Source organism: Dasypus novemcinctus, chromosome 21 (genome assembly GCF_030445035.2).
Source record: "Dasypus novemcinctus isolate mDasNov1 chromosome 21, mDasNov1.1.hap2, whole genome shotgun sequence".
Classification (NCBI taxonomy): Eukaryota; Metazoa; Chordata; class Mammalia; order Cingulata; family Dasypodidae; genus Dasypus; species Dasypus novemcinctus.
In genome coordinates this window covers 83,801,415-83,816,762 of record NC_080693.1, presented here as the reverse complement: position 1 = coordinate 83,816,762, position 15,348 = coordinate 83,801,415, and the positions used below count along the sequence as shown (strand labels likewise).

The following is a 15,348-nucleotide window of genomic DNA, read 5'->3' as shown; positions in this document are numbered from 1 at the left end:
AGCAACCCTGGAGCTCGCTCGTGGGCCCCGTGGACAGGCAGGAAAGAGGGCAGGAGGGCAGCTGCGCCGTGCAGGGAGTCCAGGCCCCATGGGGCTGCCTGGCCCGTGAACACGCCCCCCGGGTAGCTGGACCCCCACGCGGCCGCAGCAGCCCCGGGCGACCAGGGCTCTCCGTGCCTGCGTTTATTCTGTTTCTTGTACTGTATACAGCAGGAGGCGCTGATCACACCGGGCCAGGGGCGGGAAAGACCTGCGCCTGGAGGCGGCCTGCGCGCCCCGCTTTTGCTTGGGGCCACTCTCCGCGCATGTGGCACAAGCAAACAGCAGCTGGGTTTTGGGGCATCGTGTGCAAATACTCTCTGCTTTTCCCAGAGCCCGGGGGGACACTCAGGCTCCAGGTGTACGACGCAGGGGGCACAAGTCACCGTCGGTGCCTGGCGGAGGCCACCCCAGCGCAAAGAGTGGAGGGCGCTCGTGCCCTGAGCGCTGGCCGCTCCGGTCGTGGGGTGCGGGAAGTTTCTGGGCACGGAGCGCGTCCCCGGCAGCCTGTCCCCTGCGCTCCCCTGCCCTCCCCCCTTCCTCTCCTCGTTTCATTGCATTAGCTTCTTACCTTTCTTTCTCGTTCTCTCATGAAATATGCATCTACATTTTCAGCATAAATAATAAATAAGTAAATAAGCCGAATGTGCCACTGGGCTCGGGAACAGAGGGTCCCACGTCTCCAGCCTGCTGGCCACCCCCCCCCCGCGCTAGTCCCTGCCCTGACCCCCTGCCCACCCCCCCAAAAGGAACACCACCCCGAATTTTGAGGTTTTCAGCCCCTTGCTTTTCTTGGTAGTTTTAACTCACAGGTTTCTCTATCTTAAACCATGTATCGTTGAGGCTGTGTTGTTCAGCTGTGTGTTTATTTGAATCAAATTGCACTGCGTTCTTCTCTTTCCTTTTACTTCATGTCGTTGCTGAGATGCATTTGCACCTGAGAGCGCGGCTGCGGTCCGCGGCTTCTCAGAGCTGGGGGCCCCCCCGGCGGATGGCGCCCCCACGTCTCCACTCCCGGGGTCAGGACGTGATGCAGTGTTTTGAGCGGCGCTGGATGAACATTGGGTTCATTTCTTGGGGAGCACATTTCTTGGGGAGCACAGGGGGAAGAACTTCTTTAGAGCATTTGCTAAGAAGGGGGATTGCTGGGTTTTGGGGGCGCATTTAAGCTTCACAAGCTAAGGTCAAATTTTCAACGGGGTTGTGACGTTGGCACGTGAGTTCCCATCGAGCCCCGTCCTCGCCGGCACTGGCTGCCACTGGATTAAAATTTTGATTATTTAACGCCTGTAAAATACCACCTCAGTGTGGCTTTAGTGTCTATATCCTTGAATATTGATGAGGTTGAACAGAGTTTCACCTTTTTATTGACGGTGCACACTTCCTCTTTTGACAGGCGTTTCTTTTGTCCTCTTTCCTATTGTTCCTGTGTGTTTTATTTTAAATCCTTTGCCAGTTACATGTGCGGCAAACATCTTCTCCAAGTTTGTAGCTTGTTTTCCTACTTTCTTCTTGTTGTATTTTGAATAAAAGTTAATAATTTTTTTAAAAAAGTTTAATTTATGGTACCAGGGCCAAGGATTGAGCCTGGGACCTCATCTGTGGGAAGCTGATGCTCAACCCCCAAGCCACATCGGCTCCCCTGAGTCAGGTTTTTAGTGTGTTTGCTTGTTGTTTGTTTGTTTTTACGAGGCACCAGGAGCCGAACCTGGGAACTTCCAAGCGGGAAGCAGGTGCTCAACCATTTAAGTCAAATCCGCCCCCAAAGTTCTTAATTTTTATGTTCCTTTCCTTGAAAGTTTGTAGGTTTATTTGTGTGTGTGGGGTTTTTTTTTTAAGATTTATTTTTTAAATTTATTTCTCTCCCCTTCCCTCCCCCCCCGCCCCAGTTGTCTGTTCTCTGTGTCCATTCGCTGCGTGTTCTTCTTTTTGTCCGCTTCTGCTGTTGACAGTGGCACGGGAATCTGTGTTTCTTTTTGTTGCATCATCCCGCTGTGTCAGCTCTCCGTGTGTGCGGCGCCATTCCTGGGCAGGCTGCACTTTCCTTCACACTGGGCGGCTCTCCTTACGGGGCGCACTCCTTGCGCGTGGGGCTCCCCTACATGGGGGACACCCCTGCGTGGCAGGGCACTCCTTGCGCACATCAGCACTGCTCATGGGCCAGCTCCACACGGGTCAAGGAGGCCCGGGGTTTGAACCGCGGACCTTCCATGTGGTAGGTGGACGCCCTAACCACTGGGCCAGGTCCGCTTCCCATTTGTGTGTGTTTTAAAAGACCCTCTCACTGACCACAAGGTCAACAATCTTTTGCACCTTCTGTGAGACGTTTTAAAGTTGGAGCATTCGCGCTTGTGATGTGAGGTAGGGGACCCACTCCCCTTTTTGAAATCTGGATAACCAGGGGTCCAGGTGCCCTGCCCTAAAGAGCCCACTCTCGTGGGTGCTGTGCCCCCGCCTGGGGCTTCTTGGGGCTCCGTCTGTTCCAGGGGTCTGTCTGTCCATCCTGTGCTTTGGAACCCGTCTTCGAGGCTGGGGGGGCCAGCTCCCCGTGCCCTGCTCCGGCAGGCTCCCGTTCTTGGACCTTGGTGCGTCCCGGGTCGAGCACTTCCTTTCCTGTTGCACAGGCATGCGACGCTGGCTTTGGGGAGCTGAGGGCTGGTGCACCCCCTGTTCTGCGGGGGGAGATGTGATTTGACCCCGGGTGCCGCTGAGCTGCCTGACAACCCCCTGGCACCCAGGGCGTGTTTTCCCAGTGGGTGACTGTCGTCGTGAGAGAGGTCACGTGCGTTTCCCCTCTTCGGAGCTGTCTTCCCAGGCTTTCCTTCCTCTCAGCGTCTCTCACTCTGCTGCAACCCCTGCTCGGTTCAGCTCTCCCCTCCCCGACCCGCCTTGATCCTCTCTCACTCACGTGTTCAGATTCCAGCTCAAACGCAGAAACGCTGGCAGCTCCGGATCCTGGCCGTGGAAGCCCCGGCAAAGCTGGGAGCCGAGCTCGGGGCCAGTGCCTTGCGGAGCTGCTGCATGGCAGGGGTCCCCTGCTTCACTCCCTGGGCCCACGGCCTTGCGTGGCAGGGCCTCCGGCTTCACGCCCCAGGGACACCTTCCTCGCCTACAGCCAGTGGCCTCAGACCGGGCACGCCAGGCAGATGCTGCTCCTTTCAGGGACGAATTCTGGCCAGCAGGTCCCGAGGGCGCCTGGAGGAGCCAGTCAGTGACCGCTGAAGGACCACGGCTGGCCTGCGAAGGGCTGGCCGGGGCGGAAGCAACCCCCAGGTCTCCGTGTTTCTGCGCCCCCAGAAATGAGGGTACCCCCTTCTCGGGGCAGGCATCTCTAGCAGACAAGAAGCCTGCCGTTACTCGGGAGACAGCTGTCCACGGACAGCGATGCTGCTCACCTGCCGGCCCCGGGGGAGCTGAGCGCCCCTCCCTCGCCCCCCGGGGGCTCCCACTCTCTCTCTTTGTGGCATCAGCAGGAATCCCGAGATGGCATGGCCCTTCCCTCTGGGAGCTCGCCCTCCCTCCACCACGGGTGCTTTCATTGGGGTGGGGGCGAGCCTCAGGGGTGCCTGCCGCTCTCAGAGCTCCGAGGGCTGCCATCCCACCCAAGGCCTGACACGGGACCGCCCGGAAGGGCCGGTGCTGGCCTGGCTCCTGGAGCTGACCGGCGCGTCACGGGCTGCCAGGACTTTCCAGCTGTAACACGGCAAGTCCTGCATCTGGGAGCCCCCCGGTCCTGGCAAAGTGAGACGGCTGGTCACCTGGTTCCCCTCCGTAGAGTGCACGAGAGCAAGGCCCCATTCGTTCATTCATTCACTTATTCATTCACTCATTCACTCATCAAATGTCTATTTGGTGTGACCTGTGGGCCAACAAGATGTGCACTAGACTTTCACCCACTTCTTTGAATTCTATAGACCACGGTCACCCTCCCTGCTCTCAGCGTACACTTCCTGCGGCCACCGCGGAGTCTGACAAACCTTCACGTCCGGCCCCAGCACCTGCGTGGTCATACAGTGGCCGGGACTTCTTTCCAGCTCGCCTCGGAGGACAGGAGCAAAGCTGCGTTCTCGCCGGCAGAAGAGCTGCCAGGGCCTGTCCTACCCATGAGTCTTAATCAGGACTTAAAACATTTCAATCTTTTGTCCCCTTTTGGAACACATGGGTCAGCTTCTGTGTTAGGAAAGTCCCGGCAGCAGGTGGCCTGCGGAGATGATCGAGCGGCCGTGGGGATGGGCTGGCACAGTCTCTGCAGAGGGCCACCTTGTCCCCGCCGTTAGGGTTGTGCAGGGAGTTTGCAATCTAGAGGAGGGCCATATGACATGCCTCAGCACATTGAGACGAGACCAAATACCATCATGAGGTACCAGATTCAGAGGCGGGAGAGGAGCTTGTCTGGTCGGGAGAGCCCGGGAAAGCTTCCTGGGGAAGTGGCATTTTAGCTGGGTATGATAGCGTGTTTAGCAAATGCTCACTCCCTCTTGCTCCCACTGTAGACAGAGTCGGTTTTCCCTTCTGCGGGGATGCCAGGCTTGATCGTGTGACTTGCCTTGCCCACTGGGGATGATAACGGCCTGTTGTGAGCAGTTGTTTCCTGTGCTCCAGTGCTGAGTCACGAGAAAAGCAGCTCCAAGGCAGCTGTCACCACTTCACCCTGGGCCCCAGAACAAACATACGTGGCACAGACTTGAGTCTAACCCAAGCCACCCCGCTGAGCCCGTCTTAGACCAGCAGAGCGGAGAGCTCCCTGCAGGCATATTAGAGTTAGAATAAGAACTTTCGTAAGCCACTGAGTTTTAGGATAGTTCGTTATGCAGCATTATGTGAACAGTAGCTGCCCGAGGCCCTTGATCTAGAAGAGGAGTTGATTTTCAAGAAGCTGATGTGGACGAGAAGGATGAGGTCATTTTGAGGAGGTGGAGGGGGCGGGTGTATGCAGAGATGCACAAGTGAGAAGATAGGAACTCTGAGTGTGAAGGGTGAGTAGTAGGTGGGCTGGAGTGGGTTCAAGGAGCGGTGGAAATAGACTGGAAGGTGCATGGGCACCAGGCCTAGGACCCCGTGGTGGCTTCAGAGCGGCCACCTGGGTGTTTCAGGACGCAGTCCTCTTCTTGTCACCGGCCTTTCCATCTGGGCTTGCTCCTGAGTTGCAGTGTTATTTGGGAATTCCTATTTCCTGAGGGGAGGCTGCACATGCCGGCTGTCCCTCCCCAGAGCATCAGGAATGTGTCAATCTGAGCAGTTCCGGCCTCCAGTCTTCAGCCTGGTCCCACGTGTCTTGGCATTTAGCCTCTCTCCACGGAACCCCATCCAAGCGAGTCCTCAGCGCACCTCCTTCCCAGATCCCAGGGGACACAGAGGCACTCGCCAGAATCACCGAATCACTTGGAAGAAAGCAGGATGGACGTGGAATTTGACCTGTGATCCCCGGGCGGTTGGTGACGAGCGGTGGGGATGCCGTTGGATCACGGTGGGACAAGCGTCTGGGGTCAGCGGGCTGGCAGAGGGTGGACAGCTGGGGGCTGCCCTGCAGTGACGACACGGACAGGGAGGAACCGGCCGCCAGCGATCGCTTCTTCGGCTGCTGGTTTCCTTTAAGATGCTTGAGCACCCCCAGCCCAACACAAGCAGCAACTGACACGGTAAAAGTTTCCAAAGATAAACAGCGCACATCCCATCGGCATGTTAATTAGGGCTCATTAGCTGCGAACAAGCCCCGCGGCAGCCCGAGCTGGCAGCCGCCGCCGGGAAGACCTCTCTCCGGAACCTTCTGTCTGCCCCTGCCGTCTTGGCGAGCGCCCATCTGCCGTGACCCGCAGGTGGCCCGGCCTTCTGCCGCAGCGCGCTCGGAGGCCCTGCACTGCCCCCTCCACTGCGGGGTCTCTGCTTCATTTCTGGAAGTGCGGGGTCTGTCGCGCACGTCGTGAACATAAAGTCCCTGAGGGTGTCTGCGAAAGGGGCAGGAATGAACTGGAGGACCTGCAAGCCACTTCCGGCCGCCCCGGGTCCCAGCAGGCCTGTAACCCAAGCTCCTTGCCCGGCTCGTGTCACCCGGTGAGGGTGAAATCTATTTAGAGGGAAAAAAAAGGGATGCGATTCCTTTCTGCCCTATCCACTGAAATAAATTAGCTCTAGGATGAACTGCACTTAAAGCAAAACAAAACAAGAAATCCGTGCAGGCTGGACCGGCTGCCTTTTAATTGTGATTACTGTTATTTTTGCACCCTTCAGCCTGTGATTACCAAGGGTGGCCTGCAAGGGTTTCGCGCAGCCCAGGAGTTGGTGACGATGCCATCGATTTGTTTTGCCACAAAGGGGTGCCCTCCGGGGATCAGGACCGGCTCTTGGATGGGGGAGAGGATCCCCTCGACTGCGCTCCGGCTCTCCAGGCCGTCGGGCGGCAGCGCCAGGTGGGGGAGGGAGAGAGCGTGAGCCAGCAGGGTCTGTGCTGTGGGGGTGCTGCTGGTACCCCCCAGATTCGCTCCGCCGTCAGCGTACCCACCCCCGGCTCTGCCCACTCCCAGCGGCCCCCTCTCCTGAAAGCCACCTCTTCTCCTCTTCCCTCTCGCCCTCCCTCGCCCCCTGCTCTCATGTGATTTGTCTGGGAGCTTTCCCAGGCGGCCAGGCTGAGACCTCCACCCCAAGCCCCTCCGCCCCCTCACTCGCTCTTCTCCTGGGAGCACCCCCTTGCAGCTGCCGCCCACATGAACCCCAGCTCAGGTGCTGCTTCTGGGGCACCCCGTAAGCCCTGCAGGTGCCTCTCTCTGACGTTGCTCTCTGGAGCTCCGTTACTTCGGAAGCTTCCAAGCTGCCCATCTCAGTCCCGCCAAGGGCCAGCGGTGGCTTCTGAAGGAGGAGGGCTCTGCAGGGTCCCCCCGGGACGCAAGGAGCCGTGGGCGAGGTCGCAGAGCCCTGGCTCCCCGGGGTGCCTGCCGCCACCCTCGGCTCGCTCGGGGACGGCTCTTTCTGCTCCACGGATTCACCCCAGTGCAGTTTATTTTCATAATAATGAAAGCATTGAAGTCAACATCATTTTAAAAGGCACATCCAGAAAGATGTATTTAAGGGCAGTGTATGATGGATTTTTTTGTCGAGGTCCACCATGGAACACGGCGTTTTAGAGGGTGCTGCTCAGTGGCTGCTGGTGCATTTACATTTTTCATCTGTTCCTAGAGTGTCTCGTCACCCCAAAGGAGACCTGGAGCCACGACGCAGCGCTCCCCGTTCTCTCCCCTCGGCGCCCGGCGGCCCCGGGCCTCCCTCCGGCCTCTGGATTTGCCTCTTCTGGGCATTCCTAGAACGGACTCACGCCCCGGGGGCCTGTCGTGTCGGCTTCTGACTCGGCCTCTGGTTTTGAGGTTCTTCCGTATGGCGGCGTGGAACAGAATTTATGCCTTTTTTTTTCCAAATAAACCAATAGGAACTATTATTATTTTACCATAGGAAATAAAGAGAAATAGATCATGAAGATATACAAAAACTTATAAAATGTATAAATTTATGTACCTATAAATACATATACCTAATATATATGATACATACATAACTATATGTGTCTTGGTTTGTCTGAGCGTCTACCAAATGAAGAACGGATTATTTTATTATTTTTTAAAAATCAAAGTTAAGAGATCACAAGGAATGTTACATTAAAAAACAAAAAAAAACAAAAAAAACATAAGAGGTTCTCATATAACTCACTCCCCACCCCCAACGCCATCATTTTTGTAAATTGTATTTTTTTGAAGATATATATATCACACAAAAAAATGTTACATTGAAAAATACAAGGGAAGTGGACTTGGCCCAGTGGTTAGGGCGTCCGTCTACCACATGGGAGGTCTGCGGTTCAAACCCCAGGCCTCCTTGACCCGTGTGGAATTGGCCCATGTGCAGTGCTGATGCGTACAAGGAGTGCCGTGCCACGCAGGGGTGTCTCCCGTGTAGGGGAGCCCCACGTGCAAGGAGTATGCCCCATAAGGAGAGCTGCTCAGCACGAAAGAAAGTGCAGCCTGCCCAAGAATGGTGCCGCACATACGGAGAGCTGACACGACAAGATGATGCAACAAAAAGAAACACAGATTCCCGTGCTGCTGACAACAATAGAAGTGGACAAAGAAGAAGAGGCAGCAAATAGACACAGAGAACAGACAACTGGGGCAGGGCAGGGGGGGGCGGGGAGGGAGAGGAGAGAAATAAATAAATAAATAAATCTTTAAAAAAAAATACAAGAGTTCATAGCAGCATTGTTCACTATTGCCAAAAGTTGGAATCAACCCAAATGCCCATCAACAGATGGTAAGATGTGGAATATACATACAATGGAATACTACTCAACTTTAAGAATGAATACACTACAAACACATGTGGTAACATGGATGACTCTTAAGAACCTTATGTTGAGTGAAGCAACCCAGGCATTGAAGGACAAATACTGCATGACCTCAATGACATGAAATAAGTAAACCAAGCTGCCGCAGAGAGCTAGAGACTGGATGATAGGCTTACAGGAAATTGGGGGATAGAGGAAGGTTGTGAGCTGACACCTACCTGAGTGAAATCTATGATAAGCTGGAGGTAAGTATTTGTACAAGGAAGGGATAAAATGGGGGAGTAGGGTTACCTTTGAGTGGGGCTTTGTGGGCTTGAGGGGCCTAGGGATGGGAGGATGGGTAATATGGCCCAAGAAATTGGGGGGAGTGTGGGGGAACATATGAACATAGGAGATTGTCAGGTATGTGGTTGAGAGTACAATGTTGAGAAAACTTTTTAAAAAATATAATAAGGAAGGTTACTTGTTTAAGATGCTTAAAGGGGAGAATCTGACATAGGACAGGCTTCTAGGGAGTGTGTGAGTGCTCATTTTGTCATAGTGGGTTATATCATCGGATAGAGACCCATATAGTGAGTGAAGGTATACCCACATCCTGGGGGGGACTGATGTTCTCAAATAGAGGGAACTGTATCTCTCGAGAGAAATGGTGGCTCCCAATGCGTTAGGGCAGTCGAGCGTGTCAAGCCCTCAGCATTGTTGTAAGTATCTCTGAACATGACCCTTCAAGCAATGAAGAGTGATTGTCACTGTGGGCCCTGAGGGGAGGGGGAAAGAGGTATTGAATACGTGGAATCAGTGTAAATGTGGGGCAATGGAAGTGTTCCACAAGATTACGCAAGGATGGATATAGGACGTGTTAAATTACACCAAAAATGTATAGGTGCCTATAGGCTAAAATGTAAACCATAATGTAAAACATAAGATACCTAAAAATTTAGAAAAGTGTATAGTCTAAAATATAAACCACAATGTAAACCCAAGTATAACCTTGTTTGAAAACTATTGTCTCAATATCTGTACATCAGTTGCAGTAAATATAGTATGAACATGTAAAAAGATTATTGCTGGGGAAGGGACAAAGTATCTGATGTTGAATATGTGAAAGTACTGTATATTGTATATATGAATTACTGTGGTCTAAAACTTTTGTTAAGACAAGCTTAATAATTAGAAAAAAAGAAAAAGAAAGGATGTAGACACTGAGGAAGAGATGGAAGAAGTTGCCTTGCCAGTGTGCATACAGGGCAACACTTATTTCAGTGATAGAAGGCAAAATGTCAAAAACAAAGCTTTTCTTTTTTTGATGTTTATTTATTTATTTGCCTTTATTCATTTTTAAAATATTACATTAAAAAAATATGAGGTCCCCATATACCCCCCACCCTCCTCCCCCCACTCCTCCCCCCATAGCAACATTTTCCTCCATCATCATGAGACATTCATTACATTTGGTGAATACATCTCTGAGCACCGCTGCACCTCATGGTCAATGGTCCACATCATAGCCCACACTCTCCCACGATCCATCCAGTGGGCCATGGGAGGACATACAATGTCCAGTAATTGTCCCTGCAGCACCACCCAGGACAACTCCAAGTCCCGAAAACACCTCCACATCTCATCTCTTCCTCCCATTCCCCACACCCAGCAGCCACCATGGCCACTTTCTCCACGCCAATGCCACATTTTCTTCGATTACTAATCACAATACTTTATGAATAGAATATCAGTAAGTCCACTCTAATCCATACTCTATTCCTCCATCCTGTGGACCTTGGATTGGTTGTGTCCACTCCACATCTATATTAAGAGGGGGCTTAGATTCCCCATGGAAGCTGGATGCAATCCTCCTGCTTTCAGTTGTAGGTACTCTTGGCTCCCTGGTGTGGTGGTTGACTTTCTTCACCTCCATGTTAGCTGAGTGGGGTAAGTTCAATAAACCATAGTGTAGGAGCTGAAATCTGTTGAGGCTCAGGGCCTGGCTATCATATGGTCAGTCCAGAGATTCAGATCCCCTGGGTATATATTAAACCCCAGCACCAACTACAGTTCTGGTAAAAGTAGCATTAGTAACCTGTGGGTCTCTGTACCCCTCAGAAGAATCAATACCTGTGGTTGTATCTGCTTCATCTGTCTCTGGAACTCTGCTGAGGTGTGTGTAAGGTGACCCCTCTGATGACCTCCCAGCTCTTTTTTGGAGACTCATAGCCATATAAACTCATTTGTCCTTTCCATTTCCCCCTTTCATTCAAGGTCAAAAAGCATTTTTAATCCTGATATTACATGTAGGCTGAGATATTCTGCTGGTCTGAGTTGACCCTTTTATTCAAGGTCGTTCTCCAGCCACATCATCAGCGGGTAGTTGATAGTAATCCCTTGGCACCAGGGAGGCTCATCCCTGGGAGTCATGTCCCATGCTGGGGGGGAAGGCAATGCATTTACATGCTGAGTTTGGCTTTGAGACTGGCCACATTTGAGCAACACGGAGGCTCTCAGGAGGTAACTCTTAGGCACCCTGTAGCTCTAGGCTTAGTTCTTATTTCAGGCACACAGGCTTACAAGCATAGTCATTAGCATCAAGGGCTCATTGTTGAACCATCCTTCCTTATTGGGCTTAGCCATTGCACTCAGGGGATTGTTGCTATTCCATTTGGGAATGCAACAGAGCTCTCCCGGTCAGGAATTCAGCACTCCCCCAGCCGTCATTCCCAACTGTAATCACTATGAAAATATCCAAACATTATTATGCACCCTGCACATATGCCCTGGAGAACTCCCTCCCAACCATGTGCCCCCTGCCAATAATACACCACACCGGTATTCCTCCCCCACCACCGTCAAACCCCTCTGTGGTCCAAAACCTCCCCAAAAATGAAGCCCAATATATTGCTAGGTTCCATTAATAGTAAAATGGAATATAGTGATGGGTTTAGAGGTTAGATATAGAATACATACTAATTTAGAAAAATTAAAGTAAAATAAATTGGGATATCAAAAAATTTAAAAATTTAAAAGCTTTGTTTTTATCCCCCAAGTGCAACGGCAAAGACCAAAAAAGAATGAAGGTCCAACAATGAGCCCTTGATACTAATGACTGCTTGGGAGCCTGTGCACCTGAAATAAGAACAAGGCCTAGAGCTGCAGTGTGCCTAAGAGTTACCTCCTGAGAGCCTCCGTGTTGCTCAAATATGGCCAGTCTCAAAGTCAAACTCAGCATGTAAATGCGTTGCCTTCCCCCCAGTGTGGGACATGACTCCCAGGGATCAGCCTCCCTGGCGCTGAGGGATTACTACCAAGTTCCAGCTGATGATGTAACTAGAAAAGGACCTTGACTAAAAGGTTCAACTCGGACCAGCAGAATATCTCAGTCTACATATAATAACAGGAGTTAAAATGCTTTTTGACCTGAATCAAGGGGGGAAATGGAAAGGACAAATGAGTTTATATGGCTATGAGTCTCCAAAAAAGAGCTGGGAGGTCATCAGAGGGGTCACCCTTACACACACCTCAGCAGAGTTCCAGAGACAGATGAAGCAGATACAACCACAGGTATTGATTCTTCTGAGGGGTACAGAGACCCACAGGTTCTATGGTAATGGCAGATGGACTTCAGTGCCATGTCAATTGGCCCTACTTTGGAGTTTGTGTTCCTGAGTGTGATGTAGTTGGACTCAGATGTGATCTTTGTTCACAAGCTTCTCCTGTCACTTTTACCAAACCTGTGGTTGGTGCTGGGGTTTGGTGTATACTCAGGGGACCTGAATCTCTGGACTGTCCATGTGATAGCCAGGCCCTGAGCCTCAACAGACTTGCAACTCCTACCCTCTGGTTTATTGGACTTACCCCAGCCAGCTAACAGGGAGGTGAAGAAGGTCAACCACCACACCAGGGAGCCAAGAGTGCCTACAACTGCAAACAGGAGAATTGCGCCCATCATTCAAGTGGAATCTAAGCCCCCTCTCGATACAGAGGTGGAGTGGACATAACCATCCCAGGGTCCACAGAATGGAGGAATAGAGTATGGATTAGAGTGGACTTACTGATACTCTATTCTGGAACTAATGTGATTAGTAATGGAAGTAAATATAGCATTGAGATGGAGAAAGTGGCCATGGTAGCTGCTGAGGGTGGGGAGTAGGAAGAAGAGATATGATGTGGGGACATTTTCAGGACTTGCAGTTGTCCTGGGTGGTACTGCAGGGACAGTTACTGGACATTGTATGTCCTTCATGGTGGACTGGGGGAAAGTGTAAACTATAATGTGGACCATTGACCTTGTGGTGCAGCGGTGCTCAGAGATGTATTCACCAAGTGCAATGAATGTCCCATGATGATGGAGGAGGTTGTGGTTATGGGAGGAGTAGGGTGAGGGGGGTGGGGGGTATATGGGGACCTCATATTTTTTTAATGTAACATTAAAAAATAAATAAAGGCAGAGAAATTAAAAGAAAAATACAAGAGGTTCCTATGTGCTCCCCACCTCCCCACGCCGCTCCTCCCACACCAACCACCTTCCCCATCATTGCGGCACACTCATTGCACTTGGTATGGCTGAGCGATACCCCATTCAGGGATGGGTCCTGTCCTTTTGATAGGTCATCTGCTGGTGGACATTTGGGTCATGTCTACCTTCTGGTGATTGTGAAGCATGCTGCTGTGAACCTGTGTGCGCAGGGATTTGTGTGTATGGGGATATGTGTGTACGAGGATATGTGTGTATGGGGATTTGCATGTACAAGGATTTGCGTGTACAAGGATTTGCGTGTACAGGGATTTGCATGTATAGGGATATGTGTGTATGCGGATATGTGTGTATGGGGATTTGCGTGTACAGGGATTTGTGTGTATGGGGATTCGCATGTGCAGGGATTGCCTGCTTTCTCAGAGGTTTTCTTGTAACTTGTATGTTAACATGGACTTTGGAATCATTGGACAAGCCTGGCTGGGGTATCCCAGGAGGGACTCCAGTCCGAGTCCCCAAAGACGTGTCACCTCGAGCACTGTGAGCCCCTGAGCGTGCCCCTGGGAGGCCGGGCCCCGTCCTCTGGTCCCCCAAGGCCCCTCGCCGTCTGCCCGGCCTGCTTCCAGGTGTGGACCCCCTGTGGGAGTGTTGGCCAATGTGTGACCTCTCTGCCTCCTCATCTATGAAAAGGAAGGATGGCAACCCCAGGCAGAGAGGGGCCAGGCCAAGGTTGCCTCGGCGGCAAGGTTGCCACTCAGGTGGCTGGGTGCGGTGGGCAGCCTTGCAGCGCCGCCTGGGGCGGGTGAGTGGCGGGACCGGGTCTTTGGATGGCTGAGAAGAGGAGTGAGGTCGAGACAGGAGGAAGCTCCGCAGAAGTATGGGGAGGCAAAAGCAGAAACGTTATTAGATGCTAGAACGTTATTAGATGCTAGAAAGCAGGCCGCGGGCCGGGGAAAGCGGGTTGCGGGCCGTTTAGCGGGGCTGGAGCTGCTTGAGAGCGATGGCGGCATGGGGGGCCGTGGTTACAGAAGACTTGGGGCACCTGCGGGAAGAGTGAGCAGGAAGAGGTCGGGTAGGAGGAGGCCGAGAAGATGAAGTGGGGGGGTGTCCAATTGAAGGGCTGGTGCGAGGGGTTAGCTTGGCCAGAGGTGGCGAGGGAGAGCCTAAGGAGAAGGAGAGAGACTATGTTAATTGGCTCGCCAGCATGGTGAGGGTTGTGGCGTCTGCACTGATGGTAGAGTGCGAGCAGCGAATGGACTTCAGGGTTGGATGGTTGCCTCTCGGGGTGGAGGGTGAGCTGGCTCAGTTGGTGCTGGATCACTCGCATTTGGTGCCGTTCCCTGCGGGACATCCGCTGCAGAGGTGGCGGGTTTGACGCATCTCCCTCGCACACCTCTGCAGGGCTCTTGGCCTGCTCTCGGCCTCACTTCCTGGGTGTACGGGCACCTCCTCCCCTGCAGACCTGCTCTGCTCACCCTGCTGCCGCTGGGAGGACACGACATAGTTGACAAGGACAACATCACTGGAGCCTCCAGACTCCAGAGGGATGGGGTGCACCCGGAAATGCTCGAGCATATCGAAAATGGACTGGAACCACAGGTGCTGGACTCGGCACTGGCCCTCCTCATTCAGTGACAAACGCAGGTGCTTGGCCTTGCCCTGGAAGTTGAAAGTGAGGACATATTCGCCCTGCCTCGTCTCACTCTGACGTACCAGGAAAACGCCGTGGGAGCCAGTACCTCCTGCCAGCACTAACTGGGCAGCCTTGAGTCGAGAGAGCATCCCATGGAACCAAGGATATCCTGAGAGGGGTTGGTCCCCCTCACCTCTTTCTGACTCTCCCTGGAACAGAAATGATCCTGTGGCCGTTTCTGGAGTGTCCAGGGGAGGGGAGGGAGCTGAGAGGGGATGAACTGTCTCTGCTGGAGGTCTCTCTTCAATGGGGATGCGAGGGGGTAATTCTGGGGGAAGCAGTTCCATTGAGTCAAAATGGAAGGCAGCAATGGAGGCAGAACTGGGGGAGATGGATGCGGAGGGACAGTCTGAGAGGCTTCCATATGGCCCCTGTGTCAGGCGGTTATTGCTCTCGCTGGGTCCCAGCGGCAGATCCTGGCTGGGCAGACTCTCTGAGTGATTCAGGCAGGGCAGCTCCAGGCTGTCTGTGTTCTCCCTTGCAAGGAATGAGGTCCCAGGGGCCAGAGGGAGGGTCATGGGGTGGGGGCTGGTGGCAGGGCAAGGTCCTGGGCTCAGGCATTCCTGGATATCAGACACCCAGGCCTTCACATGTAGTGCATCGGCTGTCTCCAGGATATACTCTGAGGGGCCTTCCACCTTAGCCACGAATGTGTTCTCCCGGTCAGGCATCTCCAGGGCTGTGGTCGTTCGGACGTCTGTTATAGTGGAGCAGGGAATGCTGAGTCGGGGCCGAGAAGCCTTGGGTGGTACAAAGAACTCCAGGCGACTTCCTCCTCCTCCTCCTTTTCCTTCACTCCGAAGCAGTAAGCGGCACTTCTGCCAG

The 15,348-nt window shown here is 53.0% G+C and overlaps 1 protein-coding gene across 1 annotated transcript in view; it reads right to left on the bottom strand.

Moving 5' to 3' along the window:
* Positions 1-15,348, bottom strand: part of LOC131275147 (SH2B adapter protein 1-like) — a 74,155-nt gene that overhangs the window by 16,355 nt on the left and 42,452 nt on the right. The window contains 2 exon segments of the mRNA XM_071210914.1: positions 14,108-14,252; positions 14,306-15,348. Coding sequence (XP_071067015.1) covers positions 14,108-14,252; positions 14,306-15,348 — 1,188 coding nt within the window.